General features: G+C 44.6%; 1 protein-coding gene across 2 annotated transcripts in view; it reads right to left on the minus strand.

Annotated features, from left to right (window-relative positions):
• Nucleotides 1-14,766, minus strand: part of NECAB2 (N-terminal EF-hand calcium binding protein 2) — a 310,418-nt gene that overhangs the window by 55,192 nt on the left and 240,460 nt on the right. For both annotated transcript variants that reach the window (XM_026652793.2, XM_026652792.2), the window contains exon 6: nt 13,580-13,716. In XM_026652793.2, the coding sequence (XP_026508578.1) occupies nt 13,580-13,716 (137 nt within the window). The remainder of the gene's footprint in view (nt 1-13,579; nt 13,717-14,766) is intronic.

A 14,766-nucleotide genomic window follows, 5' to 3' on the forward strand; every position in this document is an offset into this window, starting at 1 on the left:
GGACGAGAACAACAAATTCCAAGAGCTTCAGCTATGAAAGAGGGCCTAAATATTAACACTGGCCCCATAGTTTATGGGAGGGAGTTGTGTAAACTCAGCTTGGAAGTGATAGTGTGGGCACATTCCATCACTCGTTCAAGTCCGAATTAGCATATATTGCAAGAGCCCACTCACCGGCTCCTAAATGTTTTCCTGTCACATTAAATATGTTGAGAATTAGCAATATCCACAGCGCTGCTTTCAAGCAAATCACTTTCTCTTCACGTACCCGCCTCCTCTAAAAAGCTTCTGTGAAATGACATTGCAGGAGCAAGGGGGATGGGTTCCATAACTATTCTGGGACCCCGCCAATGAGCGACATTTTTACACAGCCATTTCTGCTGCTTTTTGACCGACTTCCAGTTTAATGGAGTAGTGCCGGCAGACTTTGCCTTGCTGCCTGCCCCAGTACAATCATGGATTTTTCTGGCGTACGTGTGGGTGGTTCACTTCTGAGATCATCTCCATTTACTCTCTGCCTGAGGAAAGGAGTGCAACACGCCTCTCTCAAGCTTCTTCGGCCCCCACACTGGCTGACTTACTGCAGATGCACCACTGATGAGCACTTGAGGAAATCATACCCAGAAGGAAGGGTTGGCCTGACTGTGGGCCTTGGAGGGAGATGGGTAAGGAGGTGCTGCCTTCCTTGGGGGTCCAAGTGTGGTGCTTCCACAGTACCCCCAGGCCCTGCCAGCCTCAAGTCTCAGATCCCTTGCTCAACAGCTAGCCTAGACTCCTGGGCCATCCCAGAGCTGAACAACTTGGAGGTTTTTTAAATGTTAAACAAGACCAGAAAGGTATTGAGAGATCCCTCATGGCTCTGTATTTGCCTGCTAAAGACAGTGACTAGGACCTACTGTGAGTCAAGGGATGAACAAGACAGGTTGTCAACAAACCTAGACCCAAGCCCCCTGTCACATATCATGTAAAGCAGGGCAACACTTTCCCCCACGCTTGTGCAGTTTCTCTGGACTCTCTCCCTGTGTCCTCTATCTCGCTACCTATCTCATAGAACTGGAAGGGACCCCGAAAGGTCATTGAGTCCAGTCCCCTGCCTTCACTAGCAGGACCAAGTACTGATTTTTGCCCCAGATCCCTAAGTGGCCCCCTCAAGGATTGAACACACAACCCTGGGTTTAGCAGGCCAATGCTCAAACCACTGAGCTATCCCTCCCGCCTACGGGGGGGATACCATTATTTTCCATAGCCTCCCAGCATGCACTGGGGACGCCTTTCCAGGAAAGAGGATGCAAGCAGCACGAAGGCTATTTCTGAGCAGCATCAACCTGTTTTTTTATGCTGAAGGTGGAGGTTCTCCAAGTCCTTCCACCCCGTCTTTCCATTTTGCAGTGCCGTGGTCCCTCACTCCCACCCCCAGCTCATTTCTCTAGGTTTTCCTTGAGCTTGTACCCCTGCACCATGCAATGCAGGGTGAGGGGGAGAGAAACAGATATGGCGGATGTTCCTGCAATCTAGGGAAATGACAGAATGCGGAATAAACACTACACAGAGAATCACAACACTTGGCATTTTTTTCCTGCTAGTTTGCAGGCTCCTTTCTTTTGAATACATAATTACCAGTGCCTGCCTTGCTTACCTGAGAGCTTTGTGTAGTATATTTAGAAATGTATGATACTACGTCACTTCTGATAAGCACCCCTTACCGGCAATAGGCAAAATTGCCATATTGCGCATAAAAAAGTAAACAAATTAACAAAGAACAACCCACAAATTCAGTGTATTTGCCCGATAGCAACAAAAAACAAGAATGTTCAAAAATTAAGTAAGCTTTTTGCCTGAAGTACTATTCAATTTCTTACAAACGTGTCTTGGGGATGGATGTCACCAGGGCTTGGTAATGGAATACTCACACCCCTAGGTCAGAATGTACAGTATATTTCCATGTAATCCTATATCCTTTCTCTCTCTGCTCTTTAACTAACTAAATAAATAAGAACAAAAATAATAAAATAAACTGAAACCAACTGAGAAAAGCACCAACGGGAGATTGAGGTTAGTTGCGTGTTCCAATGCTGGATGCAATGGACATAAATCCGTGTGCAACAACTTGTAAGATGGGCTGCATAATATCTCAACCATTTCATTTGTCGTTTCTAACACAAACAAAGTTGATAACAAAAACCTAATCAAAGGCCTGTGTGAAATGAAGTGGCCTCAGCCCAGTCCTGTATGTCCGTATCACGCAAAGGATCCGCGCAATTGGCTCCCTTTGCGGCAGACTCAGGCAAGGATTGAGTGGACTTGGCGCCTGAACGACTCCGTGTGGAGGCATGTTGAGGGGGTAATCCGGGGAAGTCTGCATTGCTATTGCCTGTTCTGCAGACAATCTGCTTCAGGCTCCAGGGCTGTAAACCCACATCCCTACACACTTTAAGCTACCCAGCCCCACCTGAATTAGCAGGTAGGAAATGCCCTGCTCAAAAGCTTTTAAGAGAGTTACTGAGGATGTTCTCTTAACATCCTCAGTACATTTGTTCTCACAAATACAATGGCTCTTGCTATCTATTGCAGAGGGGAAACGTTGTCTCCCTGCCGTGCCTTCCTGAGCTTCCCTTTTGTGCTTCTCCCAGGGTTCTCTCTGGCCTCCCCTCACACCCAGGCTCCTGCCAAATCTTGTCTCTTCTCCATGTTTACTATTATCTTCCCCCTCCTCCTTTCCGATGGCCAAAACTGGATCAGTAACCTCCTCTCCCATCTTGTCAGCTTTCAGTCAATACAACAGTATTCTCCCCCTGCTTGCCGCTCTGACAATGTCACCTCCCCTTCTCCTGGTTCCCTGTCTCTTTCCACATACAGATCAACTGTCCTGCTCTCACTTTGAAAGGGGACCCACAGGACCGGTGCTATGGCCCCAACTTTGGAACGGTCTCTAGGAGGAACTCCTTCAGTGTGCCAGACCCCCTGGGGATCTTGCTTTTCCTCCTGGGTAAGCTTCACTGCCTCCTTCGACTGGCCCTCTAGGCCTGCAGCACTCCTGCTTTGCTTGCCCCGTGAGCTCCGTTCAGCAACTCTAACTGAGACAGACCCCTGATGGAGACTTGTCCACTCTTCAGGGATTAATGGACCTCGCCAAGCATTTGCAGTGACACTCACGCAGCATTGTCAAAAGAGCAGCATTTATTTATTAACTGGAACACAGCATAGGAAGTCCCTAGGGTAACACAGAGAACTGAAGGTTAAAGGAGAGTCCATTCTGGTTAGCCCAGAGCCAAGCTGTAGTGAACCCCTGGGTTCAAGCTTTGTCTGTCTCTCTGTCTGATCTCCTTTGTCAAACTCCAGGTGTGAGCCCTGACTCCTTCCAGCAGCCAACTCTTGCCCCCCACACCTCACATGTCTCCAGTCTTTTGGTCTCGAGCTGGGGGATAGCTGTTCAGCTTCCCTAAGGAGCGGTGGGGAAATCCATATCCCTCTGGGTCCTTGGTCGCTAGGTGTCAATGTGCTGGGGATTGGATTTGCCATTGTCTTCTCAGATGTTTCACTGATATGGAAACTAAGGCTCAGACAGCTAAGCAATACCCACACCTAAGTGTCTCAGCCTGCCGGGAAAGCAAACAGTCCCCTTCCACCCAAGGCACATAGGGGAAACTGAGACACAAACTGGCCTCTCAAAAATATTGCAAAATATTCCCACTTCGTCACAGGGGCCCAGATACTCTCTCAGTTCCCCTCTTCCTGCTCTTCAACCCAGCCCTTTGTTCCCTTCATCTTCTCCTCCCTCTCTCCCATTCATGCTTTTTTCAAGCTGAACCCTATGCCTGGAATGACATCCCTCTTCCACTGTGCCAAGCATCCCTTTGTCTCCTCAAAATCCCCTTTCCTTCACCTACCCTCCCATACTGGCAACTCCAGGAGTTCTTTAACTAGTGCACTGCCAGGAGCAGGTCGCAGACTGTTTTGTGGACACCCTGTTTCCCATCTGCAGTCATGTGAGCCACCTCTCCTCCCATGCGTGGGTGTGCAGGACACCTCACCTTCCACACATATCCCACAACATCCGTGTGACGACTGCAGCACTTGGGGCATGGCAAATAACATTAGGAAAGTGCTGGTGCATTGTTCAGAATCCAGCGCAAGGAGTGTTTTGTCCTTTCCAGAAAAAAAGTTAACCAGACTGGCTCTTCATTCTATCACCCTCTCTTATCTATTCCTCTATGTCCTCTGAACCTGCTTCTCTTACACCTGCTCCCCTCTTCTGTGTGTTTCCTCTTCTCTTGCAGCAGCACCTCCTAGCTTAGATCCTTCCCCAGGACAGGTCTCCAGGCTCCTTTTTTTTTTTTGGAATAAAGCAGCTGATAACAAGGATGTAAACCAGAGTCTTGTGACCTGCCAGCTCTCCTTTCACTATCAGCAATGGTTCTGTGGACCACAGTTTGAGAACTGCTGGTCTGACCATCTCTTCTTCCACTACCTCAACCTCTACTTAAAAGTATTAGCACTCATACAATTCACTCAGCACGACGTACTATTCTTTAACCTTGCCCCCTCGTTCTCCTATGCTCCTCCTTGATCTGCTCCATGTGTTTTATGACTGCGACCAGTTCTACAATCACCTGGGAGATTAAATGCAGACAGACAAGGACATTACCACCACTCAGAGTGGGTTGTTAATTGTGGTGTGAGACAAAGTATTAAACAACATGAGAATCAGCACTGGTTTGCACAATGGCAACAGTTGCACAGGGATGGGATCACTGGCAAATTATCACGCTCTTTTTATCGCAAGGCAGGAATTGAATAGACTCGTGTCCATGATTCTAGCCTAACAGGCTATTTTAATTCATAAACAATGACAATGCATGCATGCTTTTTTCTTCCTCTATGAATCCATTTCTTTTATAAAGGTGGCAGAAAGTGCAGTACATTTCAATGTAATCCTATAAACTTTCTTTTTCTGCTCTTTGAATAACTAAATAAAAATAATAAAATAAACTGAAACCAACAGAGAAAAGCACTGAAGTGAGATTGAGGTTAGTTGCATGTTCCAATGCTGGATGCAATGGACATACATCTGTGTGTAACAGCTTGTAAGATGGGCTGCATAATATCTCAAGTGCCCAAAGTCATTATCATTTAACCTACTTTTATACCTCAAATTATAGAATTCACTTTTTTAAAAACTTAAAACACTTCTCAAAGCTATACAAATGTATGTACACTGTGCATCCTGAGGAAGTTTCAGCAATGCATGCTAAATGAATGAGCAACATGGAAAACATTTAGAATGTTTGAAAGAAAGGATTCGCTACTACTGAACAGCACTAAGGAAAGACCAGTTAGAGAAAAGCAACATAAAAAGGTATATTGTTTCGGAATAATACACAGTAATTAGAATACAGATCTGTAAGTAAAAATATTGAAGTTGGCATTGTCCTGCAATTTGAGAGATGGATGGGAGTTTTCACAGAGATGTGAATGTCCATTAAAGACAATCAGATGAACTACCAGTTGGCAAATACTAGAATATACAATAAACTTTGGACAACATGACTCATAATTCTTCAAAGACGCACTAAATGCCTACTCTTCGTCCTCCTATTCATTAACCTGACAAATATTTTAAATGATCTCTATGAGAGGCGGTTCGAGACATAATAGATACTTTCTGGTGATATACTGTGTAGATCATGTGCCAAATTTTCAACTGCTCAGCACCCACAATCTGGGCCAGATTTTCAGCAGAGCTCAGCTCACGCTTAAACAACGAAACCATGAGCAGATTTTGAAGTGCTGAACATCAAACACCTCCTATTGTGACACTTATGGTCAGATATTCAACAGACCTCAGCATTCAACAGGCTCAAATTCTGGCCACTTATTTTGGTCCCTAAATGGGAGCTAAGCTCATTTAAAAATTCTAGCCAGAATGTAACTGAAATGCACGCACGATGCACTGAAATCAGTATATCATAAAGTGAACCCCCCAGGCCGCTGTGGATATTTCAACTCTTTGATAATGGTCTACTGCCACCTTGAAGTTGTTAGTCTGTAAAAGGGAATACAACCTGACATGCAGCGGAGTTATTTGTCAAGGGAACAATTTCCAGCCTGCTATTGTCCCTGAGACCAGCCAGTATATCCTTGATATTTCAAGATTTCTATAGGGGGATGACAAATGCATCTGACAGATGGTCCCAAAAGCAGACACTAGTTAAAAATAGAGAACAATGGCAAGGGTACCAAGAGAGAGACACATGATTACAATGTGTTGAATAATTCCACTGTGAGTCCCTGAATAATACCCTGTCAATATTCAGGATATTATGCAAGAAGAGATGGCAATTTTTTAAAATGTGTAATGATGTGTCTCTTGGTATCTTTGCTTTTGTACTTCATTTTACAGCCCTCTATATAATTTTTAGATCATCCCTGCGATTTTATACAGAATAGTGAGATAATTTACTCAGACTTTTTGTTGTTGTTGTTATTATTGAAATCTCCTTAGCATACAACAATAAGAAAACAACATTAGTATGGGGCTCGTACACAGGCATATAAATGAAAATGATGTCTTCAGTGATCTCTGATTGCTCCATCTGAAGACTCAATTCCTCATCATTGTGTCCACTGAGCTCTCGTGTTTACCCAAATTTCATATTGTGCATTATAAAAAGCTTTGCTGAAGGCCATTACGTGGCTTCCAAATTGACAGAGAGGAATTCTGTTCTTAGTCATGGAAATTAACAACGTTCCCACCTGACCTGGAAAATGTTGCAAGATATCATCTGAGCTACCTAACCCAGGCAACTACACTTTCTGTTCTGTGCCCACATCTTCTGTTATCTGAATTTTGTACTGCATTGCTCAGTTAGAGACTTTATTCATATTAGCAAAATAGCTTGCAAATCCAACTAGGCTTAAAGAAACCTGATTCTTTAACTCATTTGCTGAAAGTGCAAGGCAGGCTGTGGGCTTTTGGTAATTAGCAGGTGTGTATTTTCAGCATCGTTGGGGCTAGCATTTTTCTCCAAAAGCAGAAGACAGATTAGTTTAGTCTCTGGTGCAACAGCCAAATATTTAATGTTACAGACTTGGAATGGAGAAGCTAGTAGGGGTGTGAATTACTGAGAGATCATGAAGTCAGCATCCAAGAAAGCTTCACACATCTAGGTGTTGAGATGATCGAAAACTTTTGTTAAACCATTGGGAAAGGGAATAGTAGAAAATGCTACAATCCGTCGTATCTAGGGCCTGATTCTCATGCCTGTCAAGTCTAGGGTTGCCATATTTCAAGTTCCCAAATAAAGGACGCTGCCGGGGCGGGGGGAAAACTGGATGGGTGTGTGTGTACTGGAAGGGGGTATTTGGGGGTAGTGGAGGGGTGTGCGTACTGGGGTGGGTGCTGGAGGGGTGTGTGTATTGGGAGGGGGTGTTTGGGGGTGGTGGAGGGGATGTGTGTACTTGGGGAGTATTTGGGGGTGGTGGAGGGGTGTGTGTGTGTACTGGGAGGGGTCCTGGAGGGGTGTGTATGCTGGGAGGGGGTATTTGGGAGTGGTGGAGGCGTGTGTGTGTGTGTACTGGGAGGGGTGCTGGAGGGGTGTGTGTACTGGGAGGGGGTATTTGGGGGTAGTGGAGGTCAGTCCACTCAGTCACACTCCTTTGACATACTTGAGAGTGTTCTGAATGCAAATATGGTGGCTATGGTCCATTATTGTTGTCAGTGGCGCCTGATATCAAGTGGAAGTAAGGCTGCGTTGAGTGTCTTCCACTTACATCATGCACAAGCGGACAGAGAGCTGAACATAGTTCTCAATGGTCAGTGAATAAAGCATGATTCACACCCAGTTTATCTAGGGGTCACACTGGACAGACCTCTTACATATTGTGATAATCTTACAAAGACAGCGACTAAGGTCAAAACACGCAACAACCTGCTTGGAAAACTGTCCAGAACGACATGGGCACCAACACCCAAATGTTACACACTTCAGCCTTGGCACTCTGTTACTCAGCGGCGGAGTATTGCACTCCAGCGTGGGTTCACTTGCCTCACACAACGAGAGTCAACACACAATTTAATTCCACCATGCATATCATTTTAGGCACACTTAAATCTATTCCTCTACCACGGTTATTGGTTCTCTGCAATATTCCTTCGCCCAGTGTTCGCAGAGAGGAAAGCGAAGCAAAGCTCGTGACAAAATTGTGTGATATGCCACATCTACTGCTAATTAAAGACTTACTTAATGCACCATATGGTCATCTGCCCTCATGTCGCCCGTTGTGGATAATTTTATTGGGTGAGGGATTTACGGTAAAGGACATGGTTCGCAGAGAAAGTGACAAATAATTATCTTGTCTCGGACCTCACTTAATGTCAACCCGGGTTTGATTTACTGCAAAGGCAATGGAGCCTTCCAAACCAGTTTCGTACTGGACATGGAATTTGTGCTGCAGTGGAATTTCGGTAGCGTTTTAGAGACAGTCCACTATTTCAATGTAGGCAGCCATGACACGTAGTGTTGAGGACTGCAAAATGACTCAATTTCCTGGAGATCTTCCTGCCTTGAACATCATTGATAAGAACACTGAGTCTTGGCTTGACTGGACTGCATATGCCAAATAAATAAATAAATACTGGTGTGAGTGGGGCTGTTGTAGAGGAGGAAAGACACAAAGAGGGGAAGGGGATAGAGTATCAAAAACAACAGAAAATTTAACCCAAAAGTTTATTACCCAAAGCACAGGAAAATGAGTTTCTGAATGACTGTGTCCCCCAAACTGCACTGCTTCCAAAACTTCAAAGAGCTTTTCTTCTAGCATTCTGCACCCAGCAGGTACTCTTGTTTTAATTTGCAACATCTGATATACTGCCAGCATGATGACAGAATGTGCTGGAGAACATCTGACCCTCACAAAGCCAGTTTTCATCTCGGTTGGTGCTAGCATGTGGCATATTTACATTAAAAACCATAAAAAAGGAAAAAAATAAATCTCTTCTATTAATTAAAGGCAACCAGGCATGAAATACTGATGCCCCCACATTTCTACAATGAGTGAGATTGTCTTTAAACTCTTTTTTCACAAGGTATTTGTCACCTTGCTGGAGGCTCCCATTCTGATCTGCCAAACCATCTGATTCCCAATATAAGAACCTGTACTCATAATAGACGGGACCTGTTGTTTACAGTCAAAGTGCCAATCTATTGTTCAGTTAGAAGGTAAGTACGTATTTGTGTATGGTCAAACATGCATCTACTCTACTCTCTCTCATGTGCCAGTGCAGGTCCCAAATTTGGGAACATACATAAGATTGTGTTGGGCTAAGTAGTGGCCTGATTTGCAGAGGTGCTAAGCACTGGAAGCTTCCATTCAAGTGAACAGGAGTTGCCAGTACTCTGAAAAGCAGGTGATAGGTGCACATTTGTACACCTGTAGTCCTGCAACCAAAAGGGCCAAGAAGTGAAATGTAAACTAGGGAATATTTTAGCCTTTCAACATCCATCAGCATTAACTGATTTTCTCCAAGTGACTCAAAGAATTGGAAACTTAGAACAAAATGCTCCCCTCTCGTCATCATTGTGCACCTTGACTTAGCTCTTCTGCTCTGCTCTCTCTATGTGCCAACGGAGCTCCATGGAGATACAAGAGAAAAATATTGCCCTTCTCAATTGAATAATTTCCTCTTTATTATCTATTCACACATGTAGAATCCTGGCATTAGAAACCCATTTGGATAGCAGCTCATGTACTAAACTTCACTGGGTGACCAAATATGAAGAGATAACTGTCTATGTGTGGAGGGATTCATAAGAAATACAAGGACAAATACATCCCTGTAGTACAGAAATGATTTCAGAGGAAGCTGCAGCAGAGATTGAACTGACCCAACGTCCTTTGGCTTTTATGTTTCTTACACTGATTTAGTAGTATGTTCAGAGTAATGATTGGCAGAGGGTATATGCAACTGGAAATCTCAATTACTGATACGTTTACTTTGGCATAAATATTGCTCACAAATTAAATGGGGAAAAGAAAGCCGGAGTTTTAAAACACTATTTTATTAAAGGGCAGTTTTCTCTGCTTTAAAACTTGAGCTAAAAGCGGTCTCATTTAAAACATTTGAAACAGTATCTCAGTCCTATAAATCTTCAACAGATTGAAAAAAAAATCTGCCCCATCGACACCTTCTCACCCTGCTGGTTTTCATACATATCAGGAGAAAAGAGCTTCTGATTTCCCCTAGACTGTTTCTATGGCAACCTGTTTTGGTTACAGTAAGTGAGCTCATTACTCCATGGAGATGCATGACATTGACACCCAGGAACTCTCTATGTTAAGTTTCAGGCTGTGCTTTAGGGTATCTCTTATATTTGTCTTGACTTATACTTTAAAAAAGAAAACGTGAAACCCTTCTTGTCCTCCATCTTTTACCGTCAGGACAGAGAGCACTACATTGTGCTATGCAGATTATGAAAAACTCCTGCTCAGGACTTAAGTGTCACTTTTTTATGGCCTGATCCTGCCATGTGCTGAACTGAGTAAGAATTTGCAGGGTATCAGTACCAATCAGTGCTGCCAACTCACTGGCATGGGTACAATGCCCTGGACCTCTTTTCCTACACCCTACCTCTCCATGACTTATATAGCACCTCAGATAACGGCCTCCTCTGCCATTTTTACATTGGATCATACTTATTAGCACATCGGAAGACCAGAGGTCACTGCAGAGGGAAATAAATTAAAGAGTATGAAATATCCATGCTGTGATTTCTGGGATGAAAAGCAGCCTCACTGGTCTGGGGGTGGGGTGGTGGTGGCTATGAGCATAGATGTTAAGTAGAAGTTAATAAATAATGCTGAGCTGGTAGAGTTACCAGGCAAAATTCAGACGAGAACCTAATGAAGTCAAGCTGAGCCCAAGCAAAGCCTAGAGGCTGCCCAAGAAAGTGGAACTTGCAACCTTCTTCTGCCACCCTCAAGCTGTATGTTATACCCACGTAGGCTCCTAGAGTCCATCCAGATTTACTTAGGGTACATCTGCACTGGAGCTGACATACTGGGTAAAAATACCAACCAGTCCAGTATACGGGTAAAGTATGTAAGTATGTAACCTGGTGCTCCATAACTTTAGGCCTTGTCTACACTTTAAAAGTTTTCCAGTATAGCTACACCAACCAACCCTCCTAGTGTAGACACAGCTTATACTGGCAAAAAAGCGCTTTTGTCAATTTAGCTTAAACCAATTCTCCAAGCAAATAAGCTTGCAATGAAACACAGATTATCTAACAATGCACATGAGCGGCTGAAGAAATTTCTATTTTTAAGTGAGGGTTGGTGAAACATGCTGAATTGAGTCAAGAATAGTCAGGTCAGCACGCCCAGAAATTACAGATCATTAAGTTTTAGAGCAGTTGGAAGTAGTCTTAAATCCAAAACTTTCCAAAACGGATGACGATTCAATATTTGCAAGGGGGCAGGAAAGCAGAGAGGAAGGTAGGATGAGGTTGAGTTTGGGGCTCTGTAGGGGCAGATTTTCGATAGCCCAAAGCCCAGTAACATGCGTGAACCATTGCCCACAGCTGGAATCAGGGCCGGCTCCAGGCACCAGCCTGGCAAGCAGGTGCTTGGGGCGGCCGCTCCGGACAGGGGCGGCATGTCCAGGTATTCGGCGGCAATTCGGCGGACGGTCCCTCACTCCCGCTCGGAGCAAAGGACCTCCCGCCAAATTGCCGCCGCTTGGGCGGCCAAAACCCTGGAGCTGGCCCTGGCTGGAATACCAGTTGTTATGCTTACTGCTGAAAGCAGCTAAAAGGAGGCCTTTCTGAAACCTTAGCACAACTAACAGACCAGGAGGGGAGGGGGAAGGAGTGACCTTGAGGAGTAAACACGACCCTCTGCCCTCCTGACTTGAGTTGTTTTTCTGAAGCATGTGGTTTTGCAAGATGGAAAGTTTGACAATAGTTAACTAAGCTATGTGAAACACAGCTGGTTAAACTGATGGAAACCCCCTGCCGGACACACTGGAAAACTACAGGCTGGAAATCTCCATCCTGAACTTGACTTCTACTCAGCAGTTTTTTTGATGAGTAAGCTATGTAATACTAACAAATTGGATATAAAGAAAGGAAGAAATCTGAGCTTGGTGGACCTTTGAACACTTGGACCCCTCTCAAGTTCCCCTGCAAACAGAAGGCTGGCCACTGGAAGTCTATGGTTATCCACTCGAGACCTCCTCAAGACCCTGGGTAAATATGAATCTGGGGGTGATCTGGGGTGCTCTGCTAACCTGTGGTGGACATGTGTAAGTGCTGGAGACTAAATAAAGTAGAAGCTTTGAGTGAAAGCACTTTTGTTTGCCTGCTTGCATCAACTATCTATTGGCTGTACGGCCGTCTGCCCTCTGATTTATTTCCTGATGCCTCCTCGCAAAGAGTAAAGTTACCAAGAGCGTTGGGTTCAGCAACATGGCGGGTAGCAGCTCCTGAGATCTTTTTAAAAATCATGACTTATTTATAAACAGACGGCCAGGGATGCTGTCAAGGTAGATGAGGTCTCAGCCATGACCTGCATTTTTATTACATTTATTTGCAAGCGCCATTCAATTCTGTGCTAGCAGCTGCTTGAATGCTATTTCTTTTCTTATGGAAGATTAATGCCTGCAGTGCAGTCCTCAGCAGTAGCTCTAAGTTTCCAAGCCAATGTGCACAGTCCAACAACACCAAAAGAAGCTACCTTGCACAGCTCAGTGCTTGCATGCAATCCCAATGGCCAGAATTTGGCAGGCCCTTGTGTGGGTGGGGAGGAATCACAGATCCCTCTTCCTTCATTCTTCCCTGCAGTACAGGGGCCTATTCACTGCAATCTCCTTGCTTTCCTAAGCTCGGGACCTGTCTCACACGCTGGGACACAAGCTACCTTGAAAGAGATGGAGTGAGACGGTGAGGGCATGCCCCGAGCACTGGCCAGCTATGGAGAGGAAGACGTGCTGTTCTCCCTAGCACACTGGGATGGATCGCCCTGAGGTCTGAAGTGGTGTCTGGCCTCCTGGTGCTGGCCCTCTGTGTAGGGCTGAACGTCACAATTTTCACTCTTTGAAGCATATTTCCAACTTATCAAAATTAAAACTTTGTTTCCTACTTCTAGTTTGAGCTTCTAGTTTCACTTGTCTGCTTGTTCCATGATACACTATGAAGTAAACAGGTTTCAGAGTAGCAGCCGTGTTAGTCTGTATCCGCAAAAAGAACAGGAGTACTTGTGGCACCTTAGAGACTAACAAATTTATTAGAGCATAAGCTTTCGTGGGCTACAGCCCACTTCTTCGGATGCATAGGGCTGTAGTCCACGAAAGCTTATGCTCTAATAAATTTGTTAGTCTCTAAGGTGCCACAAGTACTCCTGCTCTTTTTATGAAGTAAACAGCATTTGAGAAAGGTGGCTACACCAGTTCAAGACACAGAATACATAAACATTCCCCAGCAGCACCATGGTAGTAAAAAAGGCTGATTAACAAACAAAACAGATTAGTCTATTAGAGCAGCAGTAGGGTGCAGAATGCAGAAGACAAGAAGATACTACCAACCTGATCTGATTGGTTTGCTCATCAATGGCATCAACAGCACTCTCCACAGAGCTCAGCAGAGACTGGATCTGGTTGGCAGTCTCCTTCAATAGGAAACGGGTCACAAACTGGTCCACGTTGGTTCCTCTTTCGTACACCTGAAAAGAAAGGCGCAGAGTTCTGTGATAAAGTGCCAACGACTTGGGGGCAAAAGCATCTGTAGAAACTGGCCCCCAGGAATCTTGCTCCTTTCACCTAGAGTGACCAGATGTCCCAATTTTATAGGAACAGTCCCAATATTCGGGGCTTTGTCTTATAGTCACCTATTACACCTCAGCCTCTATCCTGATTTTTTACACTTGCTATCTGGTCACCCTATTCTCCACTCTCTAGGCCGCCTTCTCCCACTGGACATAAATGGAATGTATGATCATTCTCAGCAATTTCCATCTAAGTGATGGGGCAAATGCTCACAGAAGAGTCCACATAATTACACTGTGGCCCTTCCATCTCAGATTCTGGTTATGGCAATTTCTAGATAGAGCTCACTTTGCGCATCTCAAGGTGTGACACTGGCTTGCAGAAAATTCATCCCTGTGAATGCTGAGGGGAGGCCCAAATGTAATACCAGGAATGGAAAGTTCCCAGTGAAATATATTGCTCTAAGATAGGTTCAATGGAAGCTTCATGACTGGATTATGGGGGGAAAAAAGAGGCTGGTTGGTTTATGCTAGTCATATGCTGAAATTCTGAAATAACGTAATGACCTATTTAAAATAAAAATGGAAAAAGTTACATTATTCTGATTAACTAGAGTCTTTCTCCACATTTTCTTTTCTAAATTACTGAATGTACCCAGGAAATGTATATCTGTTTGATGAGCTGGGTATATCCATATTGGGTCTCCAAGTACCTGGTTGCTGTGTGTAAAAACAGTAATTTCTGGGTGTTACTTCAATTGCCAAGAAACTTTTTCTTTTGACTTCCCTCTCCAACCCATGCAGCCATCTGACTGGCAGTTATCTGAATGGGTATAATAGCCTCTCTAGATACATTTGTGGATTCCTCATTCTTTGCTCTCTTCACAGCCTTCTGCAATTGCCCTGATGCTTGTGCAACCGGTGTGGTTCTTATGCCCCAGCCAAGTCTTCGGGAACCCGTGCTGGATGTGCAGACCTGCTTGTGCACAGAGAAAAGGTGCAGTGCTA

This window comes from Terrapene carolina, unplaced genomic scaffold (assembly GCF_002925995.2).
Source record: "Terrapene carolina triunguis isolate 2854851 unplaced genomic scaffold, T_m_triunguis-2.0 Scaffold130, whole genome shotgun sequence".
Lineage (NCBI taxonomy): Eukaryota > Metazoa > Chordata > Testudines > Emydidae > Terrapene > Terrapene triunguis.